Source organism: Sphaerodactylus townsendi, linkage group LG10 (assembly GCF_021028975.2).
Source record: "Sphaerodactylus townsendi isolate TG3544 linkage group LG10, MPM_Stown_v2.3, whole genome shotgun sequence".
Taxonomy (NCBI): Eukaryota; Metazoa; Chordata; class Lepidosauria; order Squamata; family Sphaerodactylidae; genus Sphaerodactylus; species Sphaerodactylus townsendi.
Window position 1 is genome coordinate 2,399,286 of NC_059434.1, and position 15,426 is coordinate 2,414,711.

General features: G+C 51.3%; 1 protein-coding gene across 1 annotated transcript in view; it reads right to left on the reverse strand.

Annotated features, from left to right (window-relative positions):
- Positions 1-11,569: 11,569 nt before the first annotated feature.
- Positions 11,570-15,426, reverse strand: part of LOC125440028 (clarin-2-like) — a 4,399-nt gene continuing 542 nt past the window's right edge. The window contains exon 2 of the mRNA XM_048509544.1: positions 11,570-11,985. Coding sequence (XP_048365501.1) covers positions 11,720-11,985 — 266 coding nt within the window. The 3' untranslated portion in view covers positions 11,570-11,719. The remainder of the gene's footprint in view (positions 11,986-15,426) is intronic.

Consider the following 15,426-nt stretch of genomic DNA (forward strand, 5'->3'; position numbering starts at 1 on the left):
AGGGCCGGGCCAAAAGGCAGGGGGGCGAGGCGCTTTTGAAAGCCCCGCAGAAGCCGGCAGCCAAGGCAACCGGCTTCTGCGGGGCTTTCAAAGGCGCCTCGCTCCCAAGCATGGCAGGAGGGGAAGTCAGGGTCATCCGGAGGGCCGGATGTGGCCCGCGGGCCGTATAATGCCCAGGTCTGGTCTAACGTAAAGCAAGTCACTACACCGATAAGTGGTGCGACACCAGCGCAAATCCCCAGGAAAGAGTCACGAACATTGACATTCCTGTCTGAGCGAGCACAGTCCCCAATGGGACCATGTTCAAAAGGTCTCGGGGGAAAGTACCTAACAGGCCAATCCTAAGGAAGCTTTCCTGAAGAGTAAGCCCCGCCCCCCCGCCAGCCAAATAGGATTGTGAGGAGGCTTGCTTGGGGCTATTCTCTAAGTGCCTGCACACAGAGATGGGATCCAGTCGGTTCTCACAGGTTTCCGAGAGTAGGTTACTCATTCTTTGTGTGTGCCGAGAGGGGGTTACTAATTGGTGATTTTGCCACGTGATTTTTGCCTTAGTTACACTCCTCCTCTCAGCAGTAGCGCCAGAACTTGAAGCAGTCTAGCAGGAGGTGCACCGGCGTGTGTGGCAGCCTGCGCCTGCGTGCATTCGTTTCCCGCCCAAGGACCGGCGCAGCGGCTGCGTCCTTGCCACAGCCCCGCCCAGGAATGCCCCGCCCCCAGAATGCCTGGCCACGCCCCCATCGCGCCCTGCCCAGCCCCATTGGCGCTACACCACTGTTTGAATCCCACCCCCATGGGAACCTGTTACTAACATTTTTGGATCCCACCACTGCCTGCACAGCGCCATTATCTTTGTGAGACAATCAGGCTTGGACTTTGCTGTTGAGTGTGAACTTTGTCCAGCTACTTAAGCCATGTGTGAGTCAGAGCCCGGCAAAGGTTCCCAGCAAAGGATACTCCCTTCTGGGTGCTGTGTGGTTTCCGGGCTGTATGGCCGTGTGCTAGCAGCATTCTCTCCTGACGTTTCGCCTGCATCTGTGGCTGGCATCTTCAGAGGATCTGACGCTGTAGTGTTCTTTGGTGGTGTCCCATTCAAGAAGATGCCAGCCACAGATGCAGGCGAAACGTCAGGAGAGAATGCTGCTAGAACACGGCCATACAGCCCGGAAACCACACAGCACCCAAGTGATTCCGGCCGTGAAAGCCTTCGACAATACATTGATACTCCCTTCTATTTGAAAAGAAAACAAATCCCACTTGCAAAAGGGAATTTTTTTTTAACTTGGGTTTTTCTATCTTCTTTTTCCTGGCTTGATGCCCTTGTGTGCCAGAAGCAGAACAGGGGGATGGCATTCGAAGTAGGATAATAAACTTGCTCAGGTGAGCTGGTAACCTGCCACATTCAGACCGAGAATTCAAATTCAAATACAAAGATGTCCTTGCTGAACTGACTTAAGGTCAATCTAAGACGGGGGTGTCCAACTCTGGCGCTTCAGATGTTCGTGGACTACAATTCCCATCATCCAATTGGCCATGCCCGCAGGGGATGATGGGAACTGTAGTCCATGAACATCTGAAGCGGCAGAGTTGGACACCCCTGATCTAAGACGTTGCCCTGACAGGGGGAAATGAGGCTGGGCTCCCCCTGTGCTCGCATACTACCGGTTTCCACCCCCAGCTCTGTTTGAAGGGCTGCTCGCCGGAATCCTTGGTGTCTTATTTAACTTCCTCGTTCAAAAGAAGGAACTGAAAGTTAGTCGGCAAGATGACACTGAATCTCAACTGTTAATTTTGGCAGAAGGGGGCCTGTCCCCAATCACGCTGAAACAAATTGATTCATTTATTAAGAGAACCAGATCCCTCCTCTTATCTGGGTTCAAGGCCTGACGAAAACATTACACGATTCTGTACTGTCAAGTTTAAATACTGTGTCAAAGTTGTGGATGCGCAACAGAACAGATGTTTTGAAAAGGGGGGGAAGTTGGCGCTTCCCCAGTCTACCTGAATTAAGAATTAATCTTCCTGCTGTCCACTACCAAGTTTTGTACACACATGAGGAGTCCTTGTAGCGGAAAGAAAAATCCCCAACATTACACCTACCCTGACCCCATAAGCCCTTCACACAGCTCTTTCCTTGTGATTTGGCCAGACATGTAGAAGGTAAAGCAAAACTATAATGGCCTCAACTCCTAGAGATCCCAGCAGCTAACACTGGCACCAGAGGTGGGATCCAGCAGGTTCTCACAGGTTCCCGAGAGTAGGTTACTAATTATTTGTGTGTGCCGAGAGGGGGTTACTAATGGGTGATTTTGCCACGTGATTTTTGCCTTAGTTGCGCCCCTCCTCTCAGCAGTAGCGCGCAGAACTTGAAGCAGTCTAGCAGGAAGTGCACCGGCGTGCGTGGCAGCCTGCGCCTGTGGGCATTCGTTTCCTGCCCAAGGACTGGCGCAGCGGCTGCGTTCTTGCCACAGCCCTGCCCAGGAATGCCCCGCCCCCAGAATGCCCCACCCAGCTCCATTGGTGCTACGCCACAGTTTGAATCTCACCACCATGGGAACCTGTTACTAAAATTTTTGGATCCCACCACTGACTGGCACCCTGTACTTCTATAACCAAGCGTAGCTGCCGGGGGCAGGGTGGGGCGTCTAGCCCCGGGTGCGCACTGGTGCAGGGGCGTTCCAGGGGTGGGCGGGGGTGTAGAGCATACACGTGCCCTGGGTGCAGTTCCCCCTCGCTATGACTCTGCCAAGACCATATCCATAAGCCCAAAACTCAGAAGCATTTGATGAAACTGACGGGCCACAGAATCAGGACAGACAAAAGTTCTTTACTCAGCAAGAGCCGGATTTTCAGTAGCACCTCAGAGACCGGCAAGTGTTTTGGGGTATAAGCTTTCAAAAGCCAACACTGCCTTTGTCAGACTCTCAAATGCTCATCAGCTAAAATCTTGTAGGTACGAAGGTGGTACCAGACTCAAATAGAGCTCTTCTACTGCAGACCAGTACAGCTACCCAGTGGTGGGATCCAAAAATTTTAGTAACAGGTTTCCATGGTGGTGGGATTCAAACTGTGGCGTAGCGCCAATGGGGCTGGGCGGGGCACGACGGGGGCGTGGCTGGGCATGACGGGGGTGGGGCATTCCGTGGGCGAGGCTGTGGCGAGGACGCAGCTGCTGCGCTGGTCCTTGGGCGGGAAACGAATGCACGCAGGCGCAGGCTGCCACGCATGCCAGTGCACCTCCTGCTAGACTGCTTCAAGTTCTGTGCGCTACTGCTGAGAGGAGGGGCGTAACTAAGGCAAAAATCACATGGCAAAATCACCAATTAGTAGCCCCCTCTGGGCACACGCAAATAATTAGTCACCTACTCTCGGGAACCTGTGAGAACCTGCTGGATCCCACCTCTGCAGCTACCCTACTGAAACGTGACTCAACAAGCAATTAAACTGTAGCATCCGATGCCAGCAGACAGATTCATAGAGGAGAGGTCCGTCAACCGCGACTAGCAGTCGCGGCTAAAGAGAACCATCCTTGACCGAGGCAACAAACCTTTGAATCCTAGCACTGGGTAACAAAACTGGGGAAGGGCCTGGCATCTACAGCCTCTGGCCCCTTCTGCACATGCAGAATAACGCACATTCAATCCACTTTCGCAGTGGTTTGAAAGTGGATCTTGCTATTTTATTTATTTATTTTATTTATTTATTTATTTATTAAACTTTTATACCGCCCCATCCTCTAGGGGCTCTGGGCGGTGTAAACGCTAGCTCAGTAAAAGCTAGCTTCAAAGTGCATCGAAAGTGGATTGAAAATGCATTATTCTGCATGTGCGGAAGGGCCCTCTGTCAAACGGGGTCCTGGACGCAACAGGCCACTGCGGACACAGCAGCTGGGATTGCCAGCTTCATGTTGGGAAATCCGTGGAGATTCTTGGGGTGGGGTCAGGGGAAGGCAGCGTTGGGAGGGTCGTCGTGTAGGGGTGCCCGGTTCTCCGTGCCCACCTGCAGGGGGTGAGGAGGTAGGATTGTCACGTGCAGGTTGGGAAATTCCAGGGGACTTTTGGAGCGGAGCGTGGGCGAGGGCAGGGTTTGGAGGGCCATCACATTGGGACTCCCCGTCCTTTCTGCCTACCTGCAGGCGGTGAGGAGGTAGGGTTTCAGATGTAGACTGGCAGACACAGGTTGGGAAAACTCCTGGAGATTTTTGGAGGGGGCCTCGGGAAGGCAGCGTTGGGAGGGTCACCACGTGGCGCACCTGTGTGCCTACCTGCAGGGGGCGAGGAGGTGGGATTGCCAGGTATAGGCTGGAGACGTCTAGAGCGGGGCCCGAGGGAGGGCCAGGTTGGGAGGCTCCCCATGGAGGGGCGCTCGCCGGTCCTCCCTGCAGGTCAGGTGGCCACCTCCAGTTTGGGAAAGCCCCGGAGACCCAGGATGGACTTTGGAGAGGCCAGTGGGGCAAGAGGCCCGAGCGCGCCCCTTCCAAAGCCCCCTTACGCTCCAGGGGGGGGGGGGGCTGAGCGCTGCCAGGCCAGAGAGTAGCGGGACCCGACGGCGACCTCCACCCGCCACCCCCCTCCGCAGGCCTCTTCTCCCCCTCCCCCCAAGAAGTCCCGGTCCGCCTCCCCGCGTGCGCCCCTGCTTTTGGGGGGCCTACCTGCTTGGGGGTGGCAGCAGCGTGCGAGGCGGCGGCGGCGGCGGCCATGGGGAGGTCCTTCCCGCGGCGGAGCAGCTGCCGAAGAAGCGGCTGTCGGGCGGCGCGCAGCGGGAGAAGCATGCCGGCTCGCCTCCGCCCTCCTGCCCGCCCACCTACCCCGCCAGGCGCCGCGGCGGGGCGGAGACTCCGCGCTCCAGGCTGGGCCCGGCCCCTCCGGCGCCTCTTCCCGCCCCGCCCGGCCTCCCGGCCGCCGCCTTTCCTCCGCCGCGGGAGCCGAAAGCGCCCTTGGCGAGGCCCCGCAGCCGCTGCGCTCCGGCCGTGCGTAATGCGCGGCGGCCGGGAAAGAGGGAAGGCAGACCCGGCTGGAAAACACGTGGACTTCGAAAACACGTGGGAACCCGGCTCTAGACCCCCCCCAGGCTCCATTTTAGGGGCGAGGGAGCCCCGTCACAACGTTTGCCATGAAGGAGTTGGGAGTGGGTGGCCCCTTCCGCACGCGCAGAATAATGCGTTTTCAAACCACTTTCCCAACTGTTTGCAAGTGGATTTTGGTATGCCGCACAGCTTCAAAGAGCACTGAAAGCAGTTTGAAAGCGCATTATTCCGCATGTGCGGAATGAGCCGGTGCGGGGCTTTGGGACGGCTAGGCCACCGACATCCTCTGCCGTTCCGTTTTCCTTCCTTTCCTCTCGGACAGTTTTCTTTGTCCTTCCAAACCCAAATACCCCAACGCAGTCCCGAAGAAAAGAAACCAGCCCAGTTGTGCAGACTTCTGGTGTCTTCTGCTCCCAATAATCCGTACGCTTAGCCCTTGGCTGTGCGTGAAGCGTCAAGATGAAATCAAATCTTAAACATTATTGAGAAAAGGCCTCACTTTCCCCGATGAAATCTTAATTCAACAATCCTTAACCTCCAAATGCACTAGTTCTCGATTTGTTTATTTCTGTTTTAGCCTATCAAGGGGTTTCGATTGTTCCTGAACTGAATTCAGTTCTTTTCTTTTAAGTTGTTCAGTTAACTTGGCCGTCTTGGCTGGCTCTATACGACATTCCCCACCGTTCTTCAGTTTCTGGAATAGCTGGAGTTTTCCATTTCCACACATATAACATTCTTGCTGTTGCTGTCATATATAAAGGTGTTCCAGGTGTTCTTTCCAGAGATCTGTCCCAACAGAGCATTTTGTGGCATCCTGGAAGGACAATTTTTGTACATACCATAAAGATCAGTGAATGTTTCATATAAGAACATAAGAACAATCCAGCTGGATCAGACCAGAGTCCATCTAGTCCAGCTCTCTGCTACACGCAGTGGCCCACCAGGTGCCTTTGGGAACCCGCGTGCAGGAAGTGAAAGCAATGGCCTTCTGCGGCTGTTGCTCCCAAGCACCTGGTCTGCTAAGTCATTTGCAATCTCCGATCAAGGAGGATCAAGATTGGTAGCCATAGATTGACTTCTCCTCCATAAATCTGTCCAAGCCCTTTTTAAAGCTATCCAGGTTAGTAGCCATCACCACCTCCTGAGGCAGCCTATTCCAAACACCAATCACACGTTGCGTGAAGAAGTGTTTCCTTTTATTAGTCCTAATTCTTCCCCCCAGCATTTTCAAGGTATGCCCCCTGGTTCTAGTATATACACTCACATGGCACTAATTTTGCCTTTTAGCATGCTATAAAATGCATCACGGTCTTTCTGGTGGCACAGATGTAGGAATGGACAGACCTGTTTCTTCCCAAACTTTTTTTTTTTGGTTCCCTGAAAAAAAGTATGTTCAATTTTCACTTTTAATTCCCCCCCCCCCCCACTTTCTCAGATAACAAAAATCTTCTGGAGCAGTTCTTTGCTTCATCTAAGATTTTTGTTTTAATCCACCGATTTTCCACACTCTTGCACAAAAAGATGGCAGCTAGCTAATTTCAGACTTTTGCAGCGAAATCCTAAACAGATCTCAAGATCCTACTGAAGTCTACTGAAGGGGGCTCAGTCTCATGAAAGCATTCGTAGGATTGCTCAAATAGTACAATAATGCCAGTGGTAGAACCCAAGGCCAGATGTTTTCCTGCATTTTCCTGATATTGCGATTTCATAATTGTGTGGTTTTATGCCAGTATGCAACTCCCCTGCAGGAAAGTGCTGTTCATCAACAAAGCATCCTCAACTGTTTTCTCACTGGGTGTTTTAGGAGTCTGATGCATAATATTTGGGGTATTAGATGTAATTATGTAGTGAGCGTGGTGTGCCCTGACCTGAGTGGCCCAGGCTAGCCTGATCTCATCAGATCATTGAAGCTGAGCGGGGTTGACCCTGACTTAGATGGGAGACCATCAAGGAAGTCCATAGTTCTTACAAGAGTCGGATGATGGCAAACCACCTCTGAATGGACGTCTCTGGCCTTGAAAACCCTATGGCAGGGGTGTCCAACTCCGGTGCCCCAGATGTCCACGGGGCTGATGGGAATTGTAGTCCATGAACATCTGGAGCACCATAGGTTGGCCATCCCTACTTTAACGTCACATTGCTAAGGCACTACTAATGCAATACAGATTTTTTCAAAAATCCTTTTTGAAAACGGAGGTTGAAAAATGGGTGAAAGGATGAAGGTTAGGTGGCTACATAGGAGCATGGATAAGGACCAGGTGTTTGATGGGATGGAGACATAAAATTGTTTAACGCGATTGCACACTCAAGGGCAGCCAGCTCAGAGACAAATCGAAAAAACTTTGCAAGTGCTCGGGAAAATAGAACAAGAAAATTGAAGGGAAAATGTTTGCAGAACAAAACAAAGGGAGGGAAAGGTGGAATTAAACGAGAAAAAGTATCATTTGGCGGCAAGATACGATGTAAACAACTGATACAGAAATGACACTTTTTTCGTTCTCAGCATGGGTTATTTTATAAACTGACTCATTTGAGATTTGAAAATTTCAGACCTGTGTAAAAAGCTATCATCCCTTTAAATCCAGGACACATTTTAATGGTTCTAATTCCTTTTAAAAAGAACAGAAATTGCTGTCTTTTCAGCTTTTACACGAATATTCTGGTGTCATAATTCACGTTTGCCTACCGAACAATACATCCAGCAGGAATGAGCAGCGGTGGTGTAGGAGGTTAAGCGCTCGTGTATCTAATCTGGAGGAACCGGGTTTGATTCCCCCTCTGCCGCCTGAGCTGTGGAGGCTTATCTGGGGAATTCAGATTAGCCTGTGCACTCCCACACACGCCAGCTGGGTGACCTTGGGCTAGTCACAGCTTCTCGGAGCTCTCTCAGCCCCACCCACCTCACAGGGTGTTTGTTGTGAGGGGGGAAGGGCAAGGAGATTGTCAGCCTCTTTGAGTCTCCTGCAGGAGAGAAAGGGGGGATATAAATCCAAACTCTTCTTCTTCCTCCTCTTCTTATCTTGAACAAGGCGACAATTAAGCTGTTTGGATGCCCAAGTAGACAACTGCCATTTTGAATGAAAAGCAGAAAACAATCCAAAAGACACCTCCCTATTTCATCCCCAAATAGTTGTTCAAGTAAAATGTCTGTTTTATGCCAGAGATTCCATTCTTGCTAGTTTTGTCACCAGGTCCCAACACACGTCCATTTTCTGCAGTTTTCCTGTTTCCTAACATGATTACATAAAAAGACTTCAACTATTTTGCAATCACCATAGTTCTCAATGTGGGGAAGCGCGCGCCGCAAGGCATCTCAAAGCTCAGAGCCTGCTCATCAGAGGCATTTGGGGAGGGGGGGTGGCACCTGGGAACAGCACCTCCTCCGGGTGCCCCTCCACCCCCGTTCCCCTCCCGCTTGGAGCGGGGCTCAGGATGGGGCTCAGGGACGAAGGCAGCTCGGACCGGCACCGCAGACGGGCTTGGACATGCATCCCCATCTGAGCCGCCCCCGCCTCACTGCAGGCCGCCGCCTGCCCCTCCCCAGTTGGCCTGTAGGGAGGCAGGGTGCCACGGCAGGCAGCCCAGAAGGTGACCATTCGAGCCACTCCCGAGGCCCTGGGGAGCAGGGGCGTAATGCCCATTGGGCAAGGTGGGCAGCTGCCCAGGGCACCACCTTGTGAGGGAAATCAAAATGCTGGGTTCGTTTTTGGGTATTTTTAGTGGTTTTCCATTTGTGGCCTGCAGGGGATGCAGTTTTTAGGCTAGTGGCACCAAAATTTCAGCATATCATCAGGGTTAGGGTTACCCCCCAAGTTTGGTGAGGTTTGGTTCAGGGAGTCCAAAGTTATGGACCCTCAAAAGGGTAGCCCCTATCTCCTTAGCAAAGAATGGGAGATGGGGCACCCCCTTTTAGGGTCCATAACTTTGGACCCCCTAAACCAAACTGTACCAAACTTGGGGGGTCCCATCAAGACAGTTTCCAGATGATACCCTGAAATTTTGGTGCTGATACATCCAAAAATGCGCCCCCTGCAGGAACATCCCAGAAATTTGCCCAAGAATCTTTGTTCTGCATTGAGTTTTCTGTATTGCTGTCCATGGGGGTTATTAGCTCCCATTGGAAACAATGGGGGATGGGGCACCCCCTTTGGGAGTCCATAACTTTGGACTCCTTGAACCAAACCTCACCAAACCTGGGGGGTAGCATAAGGACAGTCTCCTGATGATACGCTGAAATTGTGGTGCTGATATGTCTAAAAATGCACCCCCTGCAGGCACCAATGTCCTGGTGCAAAAAAAATTTGGTCGTGGTGGAGTGGCCGCCCATGCGGGGGGGCATCCAACTCAGGTTTTGCCCAGGGCTACAGTTTGCCTCGTTACACCCCTGCTGGGGAGGGAAGGAGGTGGCTTGGACGGGCGCCGCGGCTGTCTTTAGGTGCCTCCCCTGGGCCAACCGGCTCTTCCGAGCCAGGTTGGTGTGGGGGAGGAGGGGGTGGGGGTGATTTTGCACCCCCAACATTGCACCCGGGTTCATTTGACCCCCCCGTCCCCATGGGCAGTATGCCCCTGCAGCTCATTCCATAACCCATATGTGGCAAATGCAGGTAAACCAGGCCCATAATCAGTTACTCCCTGTGCCAGGATAGCTTGTGCAAACAGCTATCCTCAAGCTATCCTGGATCAGGCAATAATTGATTATGCGCTTGGTTTACCAGCATTGTGGTGCACCCTCTGTAGGACAGTACCAGTGACGTAGGTATAGATTTTTTATGGGGGACGTTTGGGGGGCAGGCCCCACCTACCCCTGGGGGTGTGTCCACGCCTCCCCAAGTCCCACCCCGGCCTCAGTGCTTGTAAAAACAGTTCTCCGAGGCCAGGGACGGCAGACTCCCCTGCCCTGATCGCCCCCCCCCCCACCAGCTGGGGTCCCAGCTGGCAGACCCTTCTGCCCTCCCTTCCAGGCAGAGGAGTAGCTAGGAAAAATGGAGCCCGGTGCAAAATCTCACTCTTGCAGGCCCCTGTGATGTTGGAATCCACACCCAAACAGCACCACTTTCAATAGTGTTTAAACTAAGGACCCTTTTAAATCCATCTTAGAGGGAGAATCTGGGGTCCCCAGTTAAAACAACATGTTGTTTTGGGGTGGGTTCTCTCCCACTTTCAATATTTAAACTGGGGACCTCAGATTCTCCCTTTAAATCCACGCCGAAGGGGGTGGATTTAAAAGGAGAATCTGGGGAAATTTGGGGGGTGCCTGCTGTCAGGGGTGCAATTGTTAAGATAGCAGCTCCAAACTTTCAGGGTATCTTTAGGAGACTCTCCTGATGATACCACCCAGGTTTGGTGAAGTTTGGTTCAGGGGAGCCAAAGGTATGGACCCTCAAAGGTGTAGCCCCCATCTCCTATTAGCTCCCATTAGCAACAATGGAGGATGGGGCACCCACTTTGGGAGTCCATAACTTTGGATCCCCTGAATCAAGCCTCACCAAACCTGGGTGGTATCATCAGGAGAGTCTCCCAAAAAATCCCTGAAAATGTGGTGCTGTTAGCCAAAAAACACTGCTCCCTGCAGGCCAAAAACCAAAAAGCTCTAAAAAAATACAAAACTCCCCACAAATAGGGGCGATGCTTCGGACATGTAATAGGGGGAGTTTGAACCTAAGAACATAAGAACAGGCCAGCTGGATCAGACCAGAGTCCATCTAGCCCAGCTCTCTGCTACTCGCAGTGGCCCACCAGGTGCCTTTGGGAGCTCACGTGGAGGATGTGAACGCAATGGCCTTCTGCTGCTGCTGCTGCTCCCGAGCACCTGGTCTGCTCAGGCATTTGCAGTCTCAGATCAAGGAGGACCAAGATTGGTAGCCATAGATCGACTTCTCCTCCCCCCGCCCCCCACCTACATCCTTGTACAGTACCATGTCAGAAAGAGAGACGCCACGTATAAAGTCTTGCAAACATAGTTACCCGGTGCCTTTGGGGGACATGTCTGACTTTGCCTTTATCCCAACACTACTTTGCACATGCAAGTCTTCATCCCCTCCCCACTCCCAAACCCCATCTTCCACCTACACTCAGAAGTGGAACCATCATCCCATCAGACTATAGCAAGTGACGTTTCCGAATGCTCTGGATAACATTTTAGTAGATGAAAACCATTTGCCCGCTGCTCAGCACGGTGCTTTGAGAAGAACGCTTTGCCTCAAGAGTGACTCTGGGACGGTGGAATGTCCTTCGGCAAGAGACTCTTAGAAGGAAAGGGAGTTCTCACTTTACACTGAGCTGTCCAAAATACAGATCTGCATTGCTTCCCTCCTCCTTGGGAGTTCGACAGAAGTTGGAGTTGGCAACAGCGTGTCTTGGTGGGCATTTTAAGAACATAAGAACATAAGAACAAGCCAGCTGGATCAGACCAGAGTCCATCTAGTCCAGCTCTCTGCTACTCGCAGTGGCCCACCAGGTGCCTTTGGGAGATCACGTGCAGGAGGTGAAAGCAAGGGCCTTCTGTGGCTGTCGCTCCCGAGCACCTGGACTGTGGGCATTGTGGGCGTTGGACTCGTGGCTCTGGACTCAACTGACCAACCTATTCTTCCTCGACAACGAGATCTCCTTGCCAATGTTCCTGCTTGCAGATGGCATCATTGTGCCATTCTAGCGCCGCCAGTCCAACATGTAAGAAGCCCTCTGCCGGATCGGTGGCTAGTACATGATGTCCTCTGCCGTGGCATTTGCTTCTTCTGTCTTCGTCTTCAGAGCAGGGAAGCGGATCCAGCTAACGGGAACCAGCAGCAGATTCGCCCCGTGGACGGCCGCGCTGGCCACGCAAAGCCAAAAGGAGTCTTCGTACTGTTCTTCCAAGATGACAAAGTGGAAGATGTTTTCTCGGAAATTGGCAATCCTTTCGGTGAGGTGGTGCAGTTTTACCGCGGCCGTGAAGCTTGTCGCCGCCAGGACCGCAAAGCCCCCTGTGAGAGAATTGGAAATCAAGTCATTAATGCAAACTTGCCATCCGTTTCTGAGTCGTAACTCAGCAGCTAAAGGCCTGGTTGCGGTTGTGGGGAACAGCTTGTGAATCTCTTGGGCTAATAAACATATCCATGGGTAGTGTATTGTTGAAGGCTTTCATGGCCGGACACAATTGGTTGTGGTGGGCTTTCCGGGCTGTGTGGCCGTGGTCTGGTGGATCTTGTTCCTAATGTTTCACCTGCATCTGTGGCTGGCATCTTTAGAGGTGTATCACAGAGAGAAGTGTGTTACACACTGTGTAAACATTCCCTTAGAACATAAGAACATAAGAACAAGCCAGCTGGATCAGACCAGAATCCATCTAGTCCAGCTCTCTGCTACTCGCAGTGGCCCACCAGGTGCCTTTGGGAGCTCACATGCAGGAGGTGAAAGCAATGGCCTTCTGCTGCTGCTGCTGCCGAGCACCTGGACTGTTAAGGCACTTGCAATCTCCGATCAAAGAGGATCAAGATTGGTAGCCATAAATCGACTTCTCCTCCATAAATCTGTCCAAGCCCCTTTTAAAGCTATCCAGGTGAGTGGCCATCACCACCTCCTGTGGCAGCATATTCCAAACACCAATCCCACGTTGCGTGAAGAAGTGTTTCCTTTTATTAGTCCTAATTCTTCCCCCCAGCATTTTCAATGGATGCCCCCTGGATACAGTGCGCAACACACTTCTCTCTGTGATACACCTCTGAAGATGCCAGCCACAGATGCAGGCGAAACGTTAGGAACAAGATCCACCAGACCAAGGCCACACAGCCCGGGAAGTCCACAAGGGTCCACCAGCAAACCTTCTTTGTGGTTCAAAAACGTAATCCAAAAACAATGTATGGTTTCTTAGGAGGAGGTATCAGTGGCTATGCCTACTAACTTTGCTACTGCCAGTGATTGATGGCTTTGCACTTCAGTGCAAGATGTGGAGCACAGTGATAGAAATAGCAGAATAATGCTATTGGTTTGCAGTTCAGTTTAAATCTGCAGGGAGAGGAGCAGGTTATAAACTTGGTGGATGTCTAATCGAACACTAGGAGGAGCAAAACACAAGCAGAACTGTTTAAAAAAAACAGCAAAGAATCAGGAACTTAAAAGCAAGGGAACTGGGAATGTGGAAAAGCTTTATATCTATAACTGGCCCCAAATTTAGAACCCTTACAAAACCTTTTTATGCACAGAATTTTAGTGCTACCCAAGGGGACTTCTGTGGTTTTGATGGATTGCCATCAAATATTAGAACCAACGGAATGTGTTAGAAATATTAGAACAAACAGAATACAACTCGTGGTCATTTAGCAGACTGTGTTTTGATGTGATCTGGCAAAAGGATGAGTCACGGTGGACTGGCTATAGCAGTGATGGCGAACCTTTTCAAGACCGAGTGCCCAAATTGCAACCCAAAACCCACTTATTTATCACAGAGTGCCAACACGGCAATTTAACCTGAATACTGAGGTTTTAGTTTAGAAAAAATGGTTGGCTCCGAGGCATGCGTTACTCAGGAGTAAGCTTCGTGGTAGTCGGTGGCTTTGCTTTGAAGCAACCGTGCATCTCTTCCAATGGGTGAATCACAACCCTAGGAGGGTTTACTCAGAAGCAAGTCCCATTGCCAGCAACCAAGCTTACTCCCAGATAAAGGATTGTGCTTTAGTCCTTCGCATGAAAATCACTGGGGTTTAACAGTGCTTAACAGGGTTACCTACACTGCTTCCCCAAAACTAGGTCTTAGGTTTAATGCTAATAATTGAGCCTAGTGGCCCAGGCCAGCCTAGATGTGTGGCGGGGGGGACTGTTTGCACGTGCCCACAGAGAGGACTCTGACTGCCACCTCTGGCACCCGTGCCATAGGTTTGCCACCACTGGGCTATAGCAACATTTTGTCTCATTACTCCATATCAGACAGAAGGCAAGTTGCCCCTGTTGCAAGATTAAATGTATGTGACTGGATGTTTAGATGTCATGCCCTGTTTAAGAGGGAAGTAATATCTCAGTCCAAATGTTCCCAGGCCCATTGGTTTATATTTATTTAAAAGGACCATAAAAGACCTGACTATTTGGTAAATATCTTCTCACATAACCTTAGAATGGCACTCACCTGTGTCCGTTTCCAGACAATGCCAACAGAATTATAGGCTGGACGATACACTCAGACCTGACTGGCCTCAAGCTTGTGCATTTGTGGTAAGTAGTAGACAGAGGTGGGATCCAGCAGGTTCTCACAGGTTCCCGAGAGTAGGTTACTCATTATTTGTGGGTGCCGAGAGGGGGTTACTAATTGGTGATTTTGCCACGTGATTTTTGCCTTAGTTACGCCCCTCCTCTCAGCAGTAGCATGCAGAACTTGAAGCAGTCTAGCAGGAGGTGCACCGGCGTGTGTGGCAGCCTGCGCCTGCGTGCATTCGTTTCACACCCAAGGACCGGCGCAGCGGCTGCATCCTTGCCAGTCTTGAGGCAAAGCCCAGCAATGCCCCGCCCCCGGAATGCCCAGCCATGCCCCTGTTGTGCCCCGCCCAGCCCCATTGGTGATACACCACAGTTTGAATCCCACCACCATGGGAACCTGTTACTAAAATTTTTGGATCCCACCACTGGTAGTGGAGCACCTACAACATTATGTTTCATACTGGCATAAAGAACCCAGAACCAAATTCCTTTTGTGGATATTCACAGGCCTAAATTCTTGCTCTGACCTTGAGAAATAGATGCTTTTCTTATCTGATACAGATTCGTCTATTTCATATACTTTTCATCTTGGCTGGTAGAAAATTGCAATCCAAACATGTCATGAAAAAGCCAATCTAGATCATAACACTTCTATGAATTGAACACCATTTACCATGCAATAGTGTGTTTTATTGTATACTTTGGCCATTTCCCCACTGAGAAATTAAAGCCGGATGCAACCAGGTTTCAAAAGAAACTGCGCCTTTTCATCATGGTTTCACCCTCCTCAGTGCAGCGTGTGTTTGAAGAGGACATCGATGTCTATCATGGTTTCAAAAAGTGCAGCCCTCCCCATGATCACGCGATCGAACGCACGATCTGCTCAGCGGCTCTTTCTTCCTCGTCCTGATTGGCTGTTGCGCTGTGTCAGGGGGAGGGGTTTAAAAAACTTTTTTTGCGCAGCTACGTCACCACGCGCATGCGTAGATAGAACGGTAGCTGCTTTTCGCACGAAGCTATGTTTATGCGTGGCTTTGGCACTCTTTACCCACGCAGCTGTGCTGGCACGAAAATTATTGTTGTTAACGGTTGGCACAGAAATCACGCTCCACGCAGCCACGTTTCAACATAGACTCCACTGGTGCGAAACAAAAAAAAGGGCTGCGCACGCTTTGTGCATAGCCCACTGTGCTTTGATTGGCTGGAAGGCTCCACGCCACTCCCAATGGCAGGAAAAC